Source organism: Strix uralensis, chromosome 17 (assembly GCF_047716275.1).
Source record: "Strix uralensis isolate ZFMK-TIS-50842 chromosome 17, bStrUra1, whole genome shotgun sequence".
NCBI lineage: Eukaryota > Metazoa > Chordata > Aves > Strigiformes > Strigidae > Strix > Strix uralensis.
The window spans coordinates 7,538,285-7,554,618 of NC_133988.1; the positions used below are offsets into that span (position 1 = coordinate 7,538,285).

The window sequence follows — 16,334 nt, forward strand, 5'->3', positions numbered from 1 at the left end:
TCAGCTAGAGCAGGTTGTCCAGGTCAGAGTCCAATTGGGTGTTGAATATCCCCACAGATGGGGACTCCACAAACAATCTGCTGCATTATTTGACCACCCTCACAGTAAATTCCAAGTAAGATACATTTCTTTTCACAAGCCTCTTTACAGAAAAATAACTGCCCCAAAATCTACATCTTCAAATGGTGACTGACAAACAGTCCAGAGTCAACTGAGGACTTTACTGATCCAAAACAAGAAGCTGCACTGAGATCCCAAATCCAATAAGCAAGGTTGCATGCCCTGATTATTCTTGAAACTCTATATAAAACTCTGCTTCCCACATTATCCCTGCATGCAAACTTCCGCACACATAAATACTTATGTCCAGAAAAAGATGCTTAATCAGTGTTCAAGAGAAAAGTCTTTTCATAACTAAACATGCGAAGGGAACCATGCAAGACACTACTAAAAATCCACAGTAGTGTCAACCTCCATACACATAATAAGCTACTGCTTCTCCTATGTAAGTAGCATCAAGGATGACTATTTCTAGCCACAGCCTGAAGTGCTTCATTTCTTGTGATTTGAGATCTTTGCTCACAAGGGGTTTATACCCAGCTATGTCGAGGCATTGAAAGGGTGTATCATTTCAAACAAAGTTATACTCAAAGATAACCAAGTTGAGCACTGAACTCATTTTTCTTGACAAAACTGTAGCAGTCAACTCTTACCTGGGTCTAAACATGTAAATTTGCAGCACTCCTTAGGGTCTTTGCGATACTGCTGACACCCCTGGGGCCGTTCACACAAAGCAGCCACGCACATTTCAGGTTCACCGTTGTGACATGTGCAGCTCAAACAGGGATCATTCCCTTTTGGAGTGAAATAGTAGCCTTCATCAACAATGTTGTCTTTGATATCAACGCAGGTCTGGCCTAGAACAGAAAAGCACATCAATATCCAAGTGTCTGTGAGCCTGCCAGACAGGAGTCCAGTTTATTCTGTTATATTAAGTGATTTGTAAACATAAGCAGACCATCAGTTAAAAGCCATGCCTTCACATTAAAGCAACTTTGAAAAGGGATCTCCAAGGAGTGGGGAAGATAGTGGATAGTCTGGAGGCACACAGGGATGATTTACTGCTCAAAATTGACAAAGTGAGTTTTGAAGTATTTAATGGAATTGACACACTTTCAGGCACCCTCTCCAAGACACCGGAGAACAAGTGGCCTAAGAAGTTTAAGCTTCACTGTCAATGCCTGCTGCAGCTCCTTCCCTCACTCCTGGTACTTAGGAAAAGCTGGATCTTCTCTGGACCAAACCTGAAGGACACTCTTAATAGGCAGGCCTAAAAAAAGGAACCCAGGCAATAGTACTTCCACTGCCCTAGTTGCATCTTGATCCCTGCCCAGTGGAGGAAGTTTAGGTGCCTTCTGTCCACTGTTCTTTCTTCCCACTGACCTAAAGGCAGGTACCAAAACCAGAGAGAGGGAACACAGACAGCACTAGGACCTGCCGGCTGAAGCAACTGCTCAGGGAGGGTGGCCTGTCCCCTCCACCCTACACACAGGTCAGCTGAGAGGGTCCACATGAAAGTTCAGACTGGAAAAGACCTGAGGTCTCCAGCTCAAAGCAGGGTCAGCTATGATGTCCCAACAGATTGCTCAGGGTTCTACCAAATCTGGTCATAAAAACCTCTGAGGATAGAGACTGCACAACCTCCCTGGGAGTCTGTTCCACTCTTGTCTACCCTCATGATTAAACAGTTTTCTCTGGCATCAATTCAAATCTCTTGTTTCAACTTAACGTCCCTTGACTCCTGCCACACACCACTGTAAAGCGCCTGCCTCCATTTTCTTGACAACCTCCTTGTTAAGTACTGGCAGGCTGCTCTCAGGTCCCCTGGAAGCCTTCCCTTCTCCAGGCTGAAGGAGCCCCACTCCCACTGCCTCACCTCAAAGGACAGGCCCACATCACCATCTTGCTGGCCCCCACTGAACTTGCCTCAATTTGTCAAGGTCTTGTCAACAGTTTTCTTGCACTGCGAGACCCAAAACTGGACACAACTTTCTTCTGCTCAACTTATGCATCTGATACCCTCACCCTCTGGTTAACGTTTTGGCAGAGCTATTGCCTTTCTTACAACATCATCCCAAAAAGATGACTGAAAAGGTCATCTTTTGATCATCATTTTGACTGAATGAACACATGTCCTTCAATATCAGATTCCAAGATTACATCTCAAGGTAGATAAGGCAATATCCTGTCTTCCTAATTTTCAGTATTTCAGGTGCAAAAGGCAAAAAAGGGCTGAATTTTCCTCCTTTGCCATTCTGTAAGTCTTTTTCCTGCTTTAAAGAAAAAGCAAACTAGAAAAACTTCAAGAACTGCAGTAAAAGTTCAAGAACTTCTCCTTGCAAAGAAGCACCATTTATATCAGGTATCTTAAATATTACCTGAAAATACTGCCAATACCTCTGTTGGTATAAAGCCTTTTGGAACAAAGAAATGCAAGATACAGAATGAAAACCATTTTTTTCACTTTAAGCCAGTAGCTCCACTTTCTTTTTTCTCCCCCTAGTTCTAATAATTGGCTGGAAAGAATTTAATAGAATTTGCTATATTCAAAATAAACCAGAAATAAGTGTTTCCTCATTTTCATGTGAAGTTAATAATTTAAGAGTGATATTTACTAATAAGGCACTTTTTTTAAACCTTTTTTCTTTTCAAGTATCTTTTAGGGCAGATATATCTGCTTAACAACCATTTTTTAGTGAAAACCTGCACTGTGGCTGACAACCACACATTATGATGTTCTTATTTAAGCCAAGCAGAAATTTAGAACACACACACACACTTCTTTTTTTTTCTTAATTCACTGGGCAAAAGGTAGAAAGGATAACTAACCAATTTCCCCATATTTGTTTTATGCATATTTAAACATGCAACACCATTAACACTGAACTAAAACCAACTTACTCCTTTTGCAGAGGAATGAAGATTTCTCATAGCAGTTTTCAGCATACCAGCTGTGTAAACCATGGTGCCGAAGGGTAGGAAAATGGAAACACTGAAGCTGGGCACAAAGAACGTTTTCATTTTCAGACATAGCCGTACCAAAGATAGGGTCAGGGGGTAAAAATACTTCTGAAGAGCCTAGAACAAGATGCATTGGTATAAGCAGCCTGCGGGTATGCAAAGCTTTAGAGAAGCTCTGTAATGTCACTCATTTCATGCACACCAACTCTGCTACAAGGCTACTGTCTTCTAGCTTTAGCTTCTATTAGCAACATTCCTCTGGGGGAAGGCAAACAGCAGGGAGGGAAGGGGTGACTCAGAGAGAAGAGGCTGCTGTTTTCAAAGTACTGGGTAATTTTGTCATTCTGCGCCAGTAGGAGTGATGTTCCGATATCTCTACAAGTGCTGCTTTTCAGAGTCCCATGGGGTTTGCCTGCCAATAGTTATGCACCCCTTCAAACAGCACTGAGGTTGGTCACACTTGCTACTAGCGGAGCAAGAACCCATACCAATCTTGTACCTGGCACTCCAAGCACTTACTAGTGCTTCCACAGACATGCAGACATCCATCCATCCCGCGCAGCACATTGCAGAGCTGCTCCCCCACGTCTCATGCCGCTCATTCAGAGTGCAGAGCAGTGCTACGCAGAGAACAAGGCTGCAATGCCACTTCTGCTGCTGCAGTGGTGGTATGGATTATTTGGTCCTTCCAACTGACATGACTGTTAAGAGACTGTATTGAGATGGGTTCCAAACAGTGCAAGAGGTGTTGAGGGCATTTTATAACTTTTAAAATGTTGTTTCTCACCAGTGTCTTGCTTCACCATTAAATCTGCTGGTATGCAAAATTGCAGAGATTAATGGGAGACAGCAATTGTGAAAAACAGCCTATTTTATATGTTTTCAGAAGCCTACTTTCCAAATCTGTGTGCTTAAACATAGATTTTAACAGCTCTTGCAGTTAACAAATTACACTCTTCTCACATGATAATCCTTTCATCACTGTTAGGTTATGACGGTTTTGTTTATTTTTTTTAAATGCAACTAGGTTCTGCTATCATTTTTTGAAGGCTTACCTGCCACACATCCCAATAATGGATTAAAATTTCCAAGCTATAGGACTCTAAACCACTTTTCAAACAGATACTAGGAATTCAGAGTTTGCCTTACCACAAGTCAATGAAACTTAAGTAAAGTTTTTCAGAAGCTACTGAATGCTACTATGTACTATGATGTACTTTATTTCATATAGATACCCGTTTATTACATAGAAAGCTTGCAAACAAAAGAATATATGGTATTGAGAAGGCTTAAATATATATAACACATCATATGAAATAAAACTTATGATAAGAACAGGTATGATTTTTCTATAATTTATGCCTCCTTGATTGCAAACACTGTCAGCAGATGGCAGTGCAGTCAACTTTCCAAAGAGCAAAGAAAGGTCCTTTTAAGGAGACTGTGTTGTTTTTTCTCCCTTGGGCTTCACAGAAGAAACCTACCTATATAAACAGTTTTGTCCAGACCAGAAATCCCCATTACGAGAAAAAGCTGGACTTTCCTCCCTCCCTTTCCTCTGCTATCCAAAGACATCTTTAGGTGCTTTACTGTAAGGAACTAACGAAAATGTTCCTGCCTTCACAAGAAGAAGCAGTTTCCTCTGAATATTCAGTTCACATAAATGACAAAAGAAATCAATATTTTGTGCATGGCAGCACAGTAAACAAGTACTGTCATTAGAAAGCTATGCAGGGTTCTACCACTTTTCATGTATCAAAGGAAGTATTTTTCAAGACCCAGCTGTTCAGCAAAATTCTGTTCATAATTATGTATCTGTACCTACTGGACAGTTTTCCTTCCAGATTTTCCATTACTGAAAATTGTACGTGAGAAGAAATCTATTCAGATTAGTTTTAAAACGCTACACTGGAATTCACAGGGCTGATGCTTAAAAATACCCCTTTGTTTTAAACTTTCCATTATGTAAACCAGTACAGCATTTAGACATTCACTTCTACACACAGGAGTTCATATAGTGACTTTAAGATTAACTAATCCCCCAACTGATTTAGTTAAAAATAAAAAGTATAGAAACATAACTTCGCATTTTCAGCATATGGAGCTGCTTGTTTTGCAACTGAAAGAGTTCAGCCAGTGATGCCCATCAGATTAATCTTCAGCTTTTCACATAAACAGCAATTTATTTCTGTGATTAGGCAAATTTTGTGTTGGTTTAAGTAAACTATATGAACTACTTTAAAATTTTAAAAATCTGGGTAATTCTGCAAAATTCAAGGTTTTTTTTTAAAGTATATAAAAATCTACCAATTTTTAAAAAGCTAAAACCTCAAATATCCTACACTAGTCTGTGCAAATACTAGAATCAGGAATCAGCAGTTCATCTAGACATTCACCACAAAACCCAAGAAAATACAGAGTAGTTTCCTTCTTCTCAGCTTAATCGAGGGGAAAGCCCAAATAAACTGAGAAACACATTCTTTCCACAAGATATCAACGTGAAAAATGACATGTGTATCAAGTATTAAACTCTCCTGTTTTGATACTGTAAAGCAAAGCAGTTCCCCTATACTATTTCAACACTATCACTGAAAGTTGAGTTGTTCTTGCAAATAATATTCATGCTTTAAGACAGTTTCCATGAGCCATTGAACTAAGTAATAATTTGAGAGGCCTACCTTTATAAGCTACTTCCCAATGACCTTCTAGAGAGTGATTTCGATTGGTGATAACATACTGATATCCAACCCAGAACCTACAAAAAACATTAAGTTAGATTCTAAAGATACAAGCCAAAAACATACTAACAAATAAAAATAAATTACACAGAACCCTCCAATGTCTTTATACTTAAAAGCTAACTTTCAAAACATTCTGATGATTTTTTTTCCTTAACATTTCAGCCCGTATGTTGGCAATGTAGAGAGAGACACTACAGTCCAGGAATAGAGGAAAATACTTGACAGTATTTTCACTAAAAATACTATAGTATTTTAGTATAATACTATGTTTACAAATGATAACTCACCATGTCTTTTATTTCTGCCCCTAATAAGCACCTTATTCTGTTGTTATGGTAGCACTTCAGTATCTCAAACCCAGAAACCACACAAAAGCATCCAGAAGTCAAATATTTTATAAGCTTATACAACTTATGTCAGACTGTTCTGGATCAAACCATCTAACACTGCAGATATACCATTACTGAACCACTCTTGGTGATCTGTCATGGCAGTCCATGAGACAAAAACCCACAGGCAAAAAAAGGAATTATGTTTGTCATGAACTAACAGAATGAAATATCTAAAGACACCAGAACATAGTTCCTGCAACTCAAAATGGCTTTATCTCGAACTTGTAGTCTTTGTTAGAGCTACTGGTACTTAGGGAAACAAAAACTCTGTTGAAAAACTTAAAGAATTCTTTCTATACAGGGTGGTGTAGCAGTAAGTCATTGTAAAATCCATCTTTCCTGTTGCAGTCCAAGAATACTAGTACGTTGCTGAAACAGCCTGAAGATAGAAAGACTCTGTTGAATTGTAGACTATCTGTTAATGTTAATTGAAACATAAAATACAGATGGCCACTGCCAAACAGTCAACCAGCATGCTCATACTGGTTTATTAACCTGAAGCCAATTTTATCATTAGATTTTCTAAGCAAACTGAACTACCAGCGTTCGTATCGCACAGAAACCATTCTCGTGTAATATGAGATCTTTGTCCTTTCCCTCCTACTCACCTACGCTGGTCCTTCCTTACAAATGTTTTTTCTTCCAAGTCCCACTCCTGTGCCAAGATAAATCTTAGCTCCTGGTCTGCAGTGAAGGTGGCAAGGGATCCATTCACCCGCTGACATGTCTGCACAGCGTCCCAGTAGTTCTCCCCATTTAAATACACTCTATAACAGCTGGCTGTGCCCTCATAGTGGTGCCATCCTGTTGGGCACTTTCCTAGGAAACATGAAGAATAGAAGGGAAACCATTCCCCCCAAATTAGGATCTTCAAGATAATGCATCCTAATCAGTTTATGACAGTGTAATGCATAATCACTTGGATGTGTACACAAACATCCTGTGTATACTTCACCTCACCAGGAGGAGATGGATGTATTACAGATCACAGAAGACTTACTTCACTACAGCTTTTGGTAAAGGAATTTTTTTTTTAATATTTAGAAAGATGCAAGCCCTAGTAATGTTTCATTGCACTGTGACAGCCTTTTAAGTCTTTAATTAAGACTGATGATCTGCTGTGGAAGATACTTCCCTGCACATCTTTATAAATCCAATCAGTTCGATCAATCCAAGCCAAAACAAGCAGCAAGAAGCAGGAAGAAAAAACCAGAGGTGGCAAATTTAATGATTCTGCCTTGCTATTAGGTGGTTAGCAATACATCCAACTTGCTATGAAGTTTTCAACCTACTTTTACAGTCTCAGTAGTATACACATAATCCTGCTCCCATAGTCAATCACTAAAGACAATGGGGGTTCTGGAGCAGTTGTTTACTTTGGAAAAACATCTCTGCAAAATGGATTTTTAAGAAGGTGGTGATGGTGTGAACTGCTGTCTCTGCTTTCTCTCAATTAACTCAACTGAGGGAACATGCAACAAAAACCTTGAGGCATTTCTGCGTGAAACAGGTCCACGGGCTTTTGACTGACATTCTTGGGGGTGATGGGTAACTAATAGAGAATCACAGAGACAGGCAGATGAAATTTAAAACAGACATGAAATATGATTTTAGCACCTGCATCTGCAGTATTAACTTTGCACAACACCTAAGAAAGGAACTTTAAATTTGTAAACTGTTCTATGTTCATTGCATGCATTCACAGAGTTCCTGTTCTCAAGCCTCTTCATTCTCTTCAGAAACAGTGATCTTGATCACCAAATAATGATATACAAACTCAGACTTGAAGCTCTTTAAATATCTTTCCTTATTCTCCATTTATATGGGATTTTTTAAGATCTACTGTTCACATCACTAAGATGGGACAGAATACAGTATCAATGAGACTGCAGAGCATATTAGATATTGCAGTATCAATTTCTAAATTGCTTTATTGTCCTCTGTAAATTTTACTAACAAAATTTAGCTACTGGAATCCATGACAAATCAAAATACCTATTTTAATAATAACTTTTATCCAAAATAAAAATAAAAATCAGTGAAGTGGTGAATTTTTACTTTTGCTAATCACTTGTCTTTTTCAGATCACCATAGTCCAAAGCAACCTTTCCCATACTGTCCTCCCACCATGTCCTCTTCCTAACCTGTCCCATCCCTCCCTCCAAGGCTAATCAGTGCTGTCTCATGTTCCCAAATCACTGGATGATCCCTGGAGCAAAGAGGGAACCAAGATAACAGGGAGAAGGCAGGGGAGACTTAGGTGTTTTCAACCTTGAGAGGTTCAGAGGCAGCAGTCACTACATGCTGTGATCAGTGGAAAGGACACTTGCAGGACATTTACAATGCTCTAGATCAGGCTGGGACTAGAATGCTAACAGTGGCACTAGCAGTGCTGCAGGTGAGAGGATAGGATGACATTGAAATGATACTTTTGAAGATTCCTGACTGCCTGATGGGAGTAACAAGACCCACTCAGGTGTTACATACTTCCTTGACAGACTGTCTTCAGAGAGGTGAGGGAAAAATTTCCTGAAGTTCCCCACTCCCTAAAGAATATTTTTCCTATTAAAAATGATACAACACTCACAACAGAGATTAACTTAATTAACTAATAATAGTGCAAAGTCTCTAAGATCATCTTCAAAATTACGTCAGTCAAGACCAAACAATTTTGGTTTGCCTCCACTTTCCAGGGGATCAATCCTACACGCAAGCTCACATCAAGAGACAAGGGCTAGACTATCAGCCCTGCTGCAGGCTGAAACCATCTCTGAAACCATGGACTTAAGTTTTCTGTAACTGCAATCAGTTATAACAGAAAATTGCAACTCTGGTCTCACAAAATCAGGATACTAGGGAAGTAGAATTCTTTGTATGTATTGTCCTGCTATATAAACTATGCAATACAACAGGACATACATAAAAGAAATGTACAAAAACCTCAAAAAGCACTGCACATGAACAAAATCTGGTCAAAAAGCTATGCAAGAGAAAAAAATCTATTAATTTCCCCTTTAAAAGAAATAGCCTAAATTGCTAAACTAATTAGCAGAAAGATGGCCCAAATTTCCCAGTCTGCAACTTACTACTAAATCGGACAGGCTGTGCCACATTGACAGTGTGAAAGCGGGTTGTCTCTCCTCCTCTCCCTCGATTGTGCCTGGAGTCCACATTCTCCTTCCCATGGTAAGTTCGCTGGTCCCCTGTCAAGCCTGGAGACCAGAAGGAATAGTCAGTCCCGGTGAAAGATGCAAGCAAAGACAGATTTCATTTTATTAAACTTTCTCTCAGTTTTAATTCAATACACATGAGATAAACAACACAGTCAGGTAAACAAAGATGGCAGATCCCTCCAATAACAGCTTGGCTATTTTACATGGTACATAACTGAAATCCTGCAATTGAACAGAACCAACAAGCCATTACATGAGTCTTGCAGAGTAAGCTAAATATTTTGGCAGATTCTCAACAGCCTGCAGTTGTATACAGGACTGGACGCTTGTCATTTCAATTGCTGCAGCAAATGCATCAGCCCCAGTGCATTTTATCTGTTCGTGTTTCAGAACTACCCACTCTCCAGCTGCTTTGTTTCTCAGTTGTGTGTTCAAGGATATAAGACAACTTCTCCAATACTTTTCCAACACATTCTCTGAGATCTAGGACAAAATTAAAACCAGGAAAGGAAACCTATCTTCAGCCAGAAGAACAAGGTTTTTTGTTCACTCTCAAGCTTCTAAAGGAAATGTTAGTTCATTATTTCTGAAACAAAAACACATACACACCCTCATCTCAGTGTCACAGCTTCTAACAGGCATACATGACAACTGGATTCAATAACTTAAGAAGAACACAGTGCAAGACATTATTCCAGAAAAGGGGCTGGGAGGCTTCACATGCCTACCAGGAGTAAATAAGGAACACACATTTCAGGTGGAGATGCTGCAGGATTGGCCATAGTCAGCAAAACTAGCAAGATCCTAAGTAGGAAGGCTGGCACGGTGGTGGGGAGAAACCTTTGAGGAAGATGGAGATGAGCACCAAGAAAGATTAATTTGGAAACGAGGGATTAACCTTAAAAAGAGGAAAATGAAGAACCCAAGAATGCAAGCATTAGAAATATCTACTAGCATGTTATTTAATACTACCAGATGTTATTAAAGGTAATAGAGTTTAACTAAAGAGCTATGCAGACATTAATTTCTATATAAAAAAAATCAGCTTATTTTCCTTTAAAGCTGATTAGCTCTATTTAGCCTAGATAAACCAAATAAACCAGTCATCGTCCTAAATAAAGAGGAGCTACATAGTCTTCAACAGGCTTAATCACATTTATACGAAATATATTCAAGACTATGTCAATAAAACATTCCCCTTTCAGGCTATCTTTAAAAAGCACGAGGTCCACAGCAATTTCACGATAATTTAAACCCAGAGCTGGAGACTGTTTGGTGTATTACCTGGGGGGAAAGATCTCTAGAAGACCCACCACCAAACAATGCAGTCTGTGGAACAAATGTTAGCACCAACGAGCACAAAAATCACTACCTGGAGCCCAGTAACAGCAGAGTAGCTTTGCATTCATCTGGCTCTAGCATACTGAGTTTGCCCTGGGTTAATGGGATAATCAAGGGATATTTAATTATCATGTTATCCCAGGAACTGCATGTCTACAGAGATCACCCATTAAGAAATGGCTATGCATAATACTCTCAAATGCCCTTACAGAAATAAAGTAGTAATTCTACTGTTGAATGTTAGAATACACTAGTTATCACAGGCAAGAAGTTAGCACCAAGAAATGCAGTTAGCATTCATTTCAAAGGACACAAAATGGTAAAATAATTTGACAGTGAAGATCACTGATTTTTTTTTTTTTTTACTTTAAAGGCCAATCTACTTTTAGTTTTAGAATTTGACTGTTCTTAATCCTAATGGTTCAGTAGCAATATTTACACTGATTTTCACAGCAATACTGAGACACTAAAAAAGCAAATCTTTAATTATAGTAAGGTTTTAAAGGTAGCGCTAACTAATATAGAATGCTTTATCAGAGATGAACTGAGCTCAGCATGGGAAGCTCTATTTTCCTATGGCATTAAATGGTAACAGCTAAACCCAAAGAACCAGTAAGAACCAAATGCATGAAGAATTAGTTCCCTTTCAGAAGTAAGAGCAGATGCAACACCATATGGCTGACCCTCCACGACTAAACAGAACGCCCACGAGGACTTAACAATTTACCTCCCCCCAGAATAAAACAGAAGTTCACAGGTTTTAAGATGTGAGGTTAAGAAAGGGTTACTTGGGCTAACATCTTAAATTGACAGAATTTATGCCAGATGCCTTGAAAAATAGCTACACAGATCCCACACAAAGTGAGTTCAATCAGTCCTCACCCAGGAAGCAGGACACTCATTCCTTCCTCAGCATCTGCCCATGTCAGCAGTCTCACTGCTGAAACCAGGCAGGACTGAAGAGGCAGAAAGCAGCCACCACAAGTCACTTCTCCTTCAAGCCCAACACTGTCAGCTGCTTAATAAACTGGTGCTCTTCAAATATTAAATTGCTTCTGTTTGACCTAAATTTTCAGTCTCAGAAAAGCAACAAGGACAAGTTTTTCCAGGGCAATAAAGAAAGAGATGCTAACAAGCCTCTAAGTCACTTGACTGCCATGAAAAGCTGTGGCAGATTCTGGTGGCAAAGAGGTAATTGGACTGGTTTTCTATTGTACATTTTCAATACTCTACAGAAGAACTTTCTATGTACTTTTCTGTTCCTGGTTCCTTTATAAAAATATTTTTATCTTTAAAAATAAATCAATAGTGCCATAGACTAAGCTTTAATATAACAACCTAAGCCAGAAGATCACAACTTAACCATGTCTGAGTGTTTCAGAAAGAAAAAACATCATTTGTATTGCTTATGTGCATACTTAATATTCTGAAAGCTACCTAATCTTGAAAGATCAGCTCTTTTCCAAAACCTTTATTCTTCTAAATACTACAACCATAAGCAATAACAGCAACAGTAGTATTTTTACTAGCCGAGACAGATAGTTCTGTTTCTTTTGACTTTGTACAATTATACCAGAAATGTAATTTGCTTGTTAGTTGGTGGGGAAAGGGAAAAAAGGGTTCAAGGAAAAATTAAGGAGACACAATTTTTTTCTCCCCTTGAATACTATAGCATGATGGACACAAGCATCCTCCAATCTGTTTCCAAATGGATCAAGTCATGATTAGTATTCACCCAGCTCCTTCCAATTTACAGTTGCTATCTAATTCACGCTAGCATGATTACAGTCTAAGTATAGTGCTATACATCAACAAAGTTGTCCAACACTGCTGATTCTGTGACTATTTTCAGTTGTTTAAAACCACAAGCTACCAATTCAGAATGGAAGTTTGCCATGCTGGATGGCTCCTACTACATTTTATATTGGTAAACTTTTCCAGATCTGAATCAAAACAGGTCAACAATAGTTCAGAACAAAAAATTAAGAGATTAGAAGGGGAAGAAGTTTTGCCTACATTTCTAACTATCTTCTAGTTGAACAAGCACCTCCAATCCAGCCTGCAAACACAGCCCTGCTAACTCACAGAAAAAGCTTTGTGCAATGCATACAAGTTTTGCTGTTCCTGTTGAGGACATGAAAAAAAATGGAGGGGGCAAATGCAGTCAAGTTTGAGTCTGAAAGAAATATGGGCTTGCCCATTATTCACAGAGGCTGGAAGGAATTTGGTTATATTGTCCATACTGTTCCGTACATCCATGGAGATTACTCTGCAGCATTTATCCACAGGATCTCAGCAACACTTTCTTTGCACATGGTGTCTCGTTAGGGAAAGCCAAGCACACAAGCAGAGTAGAAAGCTCCTTTTTCATCCCCCTCAGTGCCTCCATCGTTCAGACCAACTAAAATGAAGCAAACAGCCAAGTAGTGCAATATGGAACGTGAGCTAAGGAGCTGAGACCACACAAAAGTGAGAGCTGGCACCAGCTGAGATGGGAACAGGCTAGAACATACACGTGTCGAGCAGCACTGCATGGGGGAACAAACATGACGCCAAATGGAAAACTGTGTTTGGAGGAGCTAGAAGAGAAACTGCAATCTGCCACACATGCCGAAGTCTGCTTTGCACCAAAAAGAGGGCAGGCAGAGAGAAGACATTGACTGTAATATAAGAGGCCCTTGTAGGGTCAGGGTGAATACTGGATTCTGGGGCGTTGAACTAGTTTCCAGAGTTACTGTGTCACAGATGACAAGTCACTCAAGCCAAACCCTTCACAAGGATGGATGTACTCTGTCAAATTACGTCAAAGTTAAACTGTTTGTGAAGCAACCAGCTCTTGCCATACCTTATTTGTTCCAAGATTTGAGTTGCTCCTGTTTAAAAGCAGATTCTCAAAACTTACATAAAAAGCTGCCCTGTGTCCTAAGCTTCAAATTTTCTGTCCAGCATAGCACCTACTAAAAGCTTGGAAAGCTTTTAATTTCACTTGGTAATTTGAGAGGTGAGAGAACTTCAGGATTAAATCCAATTTTGTGCCTAAAGATTTGGAAATACAGTTCAGAAGTCCCCAGAGAGGAGTGATTCTTCTCAGATCAAGCAGCTCCACGCTTTGCATCATCAATTGGATTATGCTAGGAAATAGATGCCAAGCAAGAACAGCATCCTGCTGTGCTGAGCACTATTCAAAGTAAGAGACTGACAGTAAAGAGCTTATAATTTGAACACCATAAAGTAGGGTAAAAAGGATGCATCATACAGGAATTCAACAAGGGCTCAGAAGAGGTGTGGAAATGATCAGAGGTTTTTATCATTATTATCTAGCTTTAAAAAAGGACATGTACTAAAAGGTACACGAATATTAACAGTCACTTCAACCAAACACAGTATCCCTGGCAAAACAAAAGACAAAGCTGTTTATGATCACTGCAAAACAGTGTGTTGCAGCTGCTGCTTTTTCAGTTACTGACCATACCTTCAGCTGGCTCCACAAAGGAGACTTTCAGACTCAAAGATGATATAGTGCATACGCGCTGGGGCAAGTGACCTCCAAGTCTGCACGTTTCTTCCCCATACAGTATCTGGGGAAGCCCTTAAGAACAGTATACAAGGTGACATTGCACAAGATCAGCATTTACAGTTAGCTTCCTAGCAAGATTGTTTCTGTATGAAGTTAGGCTTCCAATCTCAACATAAAAACATGTAAAGTCAGACTGTTTGCCACAGAACCGCAGAGCGGCTCATACTAGTGCTAGCCACTGCTTGCAACTGCTGCCCCAGACAACCAGCTCTCCAGTGCTGATTGTGGCCTCAGGCTCAGGGGAAGGAAAAAAAACCCTAATAATTCAGCTTGCTGAAACTTTCTACTGTTCTTGTTTCTGACCAAGCAGGTCTAGAAAATAGTACTGAGAAATACCTTATAAAGGAAGAATGTGGCATTAGGCAAGGGTGTGCGCTACAGGGTAAGTTGAATGTTTTCAAATTCAGATGCTGGAAGAAGCCCAAGGACAGCTGATGACACAATCTGATCACTTATTACTGGGAAGAGTTCAAGTTTATAAAAAAAAAAATAAATAAATGAAATAAACAGAATGACCACCAATATAATTGCAAGCTGAAAAACTGGTATGTATAGGATTTATGAAAGGCACTGAAATTTAAGACATTGGTTCTCTGTTCATATGTAACACAAACAAACACTGATCCTATAGCATAGGAATAAAACACAGGTAAAAAGCCAGAACTGTAGTAAACCCCACCCCACTCGTACTGCTGGAAAAGAGTTTCAACTGAAAGGCCTCCAAAGGTGGTAGGATATTTGGAGAAGCGGATCTTATATTCTGGTAGAAGCAAAGCTGGAAATCCAGTGAGCACTGAAAGGCAAACTGCAGAGCCCTTCCTTCTTATGGGGTTAAATACAGAACTTTTATAAACGTGGAAAAGTTATGTTACTATTTTGGTTACTTGTATAGAGATATAAGAGGAAGTGAGTAGAAATAATAAATTCCCATTTTTAAAAGTCCCTGTTTAAGATTTTAATGCCTGTTTCTACCATTTCACAGAATACACCACTTTGGGATAAACTATTTTTAGGATCAATTACTGTTGATATGGAACAGTACACAAATTTCACAAGTCTCCACTGCTTAAGTAGAAAAGAGTTGCTGGTACACGCTACATAAACTCTCCCAGCAATTTTCCGTATGGTCACAACAGCAAGCAGCCATGAGTTTTAGTCTACTAGAGAGATGAACTGAGGGTAATCACTGCTGCAGATTCCACTAACATTTCCATGCCTAGTGGGAAGTGCAGGGGGAATAGCGCTTTATACATCACAAGTTTGGGACTGAAAGGATTTCCATGTTATAAAGGAAAATGATCATTCTGAGAAGGGACAGTAAGAGTAAAACCAGCTATGATGACTATCTTCAGAGAAATATATGGTCTAGCAAAAATAGGCATTTCATACACTTATTCAGACTGTCAACAAATTAATGTCTGACATAACTGTGTTCTGAAGAAAATGCCAGAAGAAATTATTCTGACAAAAGTCTTAGGGTGTGGGGTGTTTCTTGTACTTCAGACAACACATGATTACCCAACTAACTTATTAATTAATAATCCTTGTATTTTAATAGGAGCTTTGTTACTAACATGAATGAAATCAGGCTTAAAAAAGGTGAACTAAACCAACAATGCCAAATAACTTACAATGGCTTTGTAGTAAACACCAACATGACTAAGTAGTCATTGAAACACACCTTCATCACCACCACAAAACCTTAATTCACTGCCATTGATCTTTTCTGAGTTGCTCATGTTAGTGTGCCATTAGTAGCTCAAAGGCTGAAAAGTAACAAGCTTCCCAACCAGATTCAGAGCATTTCTTGCAAGCTTTTTTTCATGCTTCAGAGATTTCATACCTTTTAATTTAAAGATATTTTAATTCTCCAAGTTTCACAAGTCCAAGTGGCTTCACTAACTAGCTCTTTTAGGGTTTAGTCTGCCTTTATTGAAATTAAGAACCTTAATTAAAAAGTATTTAAATTTAGCTGAATCATCTCATGATTGCTCATGTAAATCCAAAGGTATTTTCTAAATATAAAGCTGCATCATTTCTTGTTAATTCTTGTGGCTAAAGATGAAAGTTATCACTCCCAAGTATGACT

General features: G+C 39.1%; 1 protein-coding gene across 2 annotated transcripts in view; it reads right to left on the reverse strand.

Annotated features, from left to right (window-relative positions):
• DGCR2 (DiGeorge syndrome critical region gene 2) overlaps window positions 1-16,334 on the reverse strand; it is a 50,357-nt gene that overhangs the window by 10,741 nt on the left and 23,282 nt on the right. For both annotated transcript variants that reach the window (XM_074887809.1, XM_074887810.1), the window contains 5 exons: window positions 9,241-9,366; window positions 6,763-6,973; window positions 5,700-5,776; window positions 2,962-3,138; window positions 714-917 (listed from right to left, as the gene is read on the reverse strand). In XM_074887809.1, coding sequence (XP_074743910.1) covers window positions 714-917; window positions 2,962-3,138; window positions 5,700-5,776; window positions 6,763-6,973; window positions 9,241-9,366 — 795 coding nt within the window. The remainder of the gene's footprint in view (window positions 1-713; window positions 918-2,961; window positions 3,139-5,699; window positions 5,777-6,762; window positions 6,974-9,240; window positions 9,367-16,334) is intronic.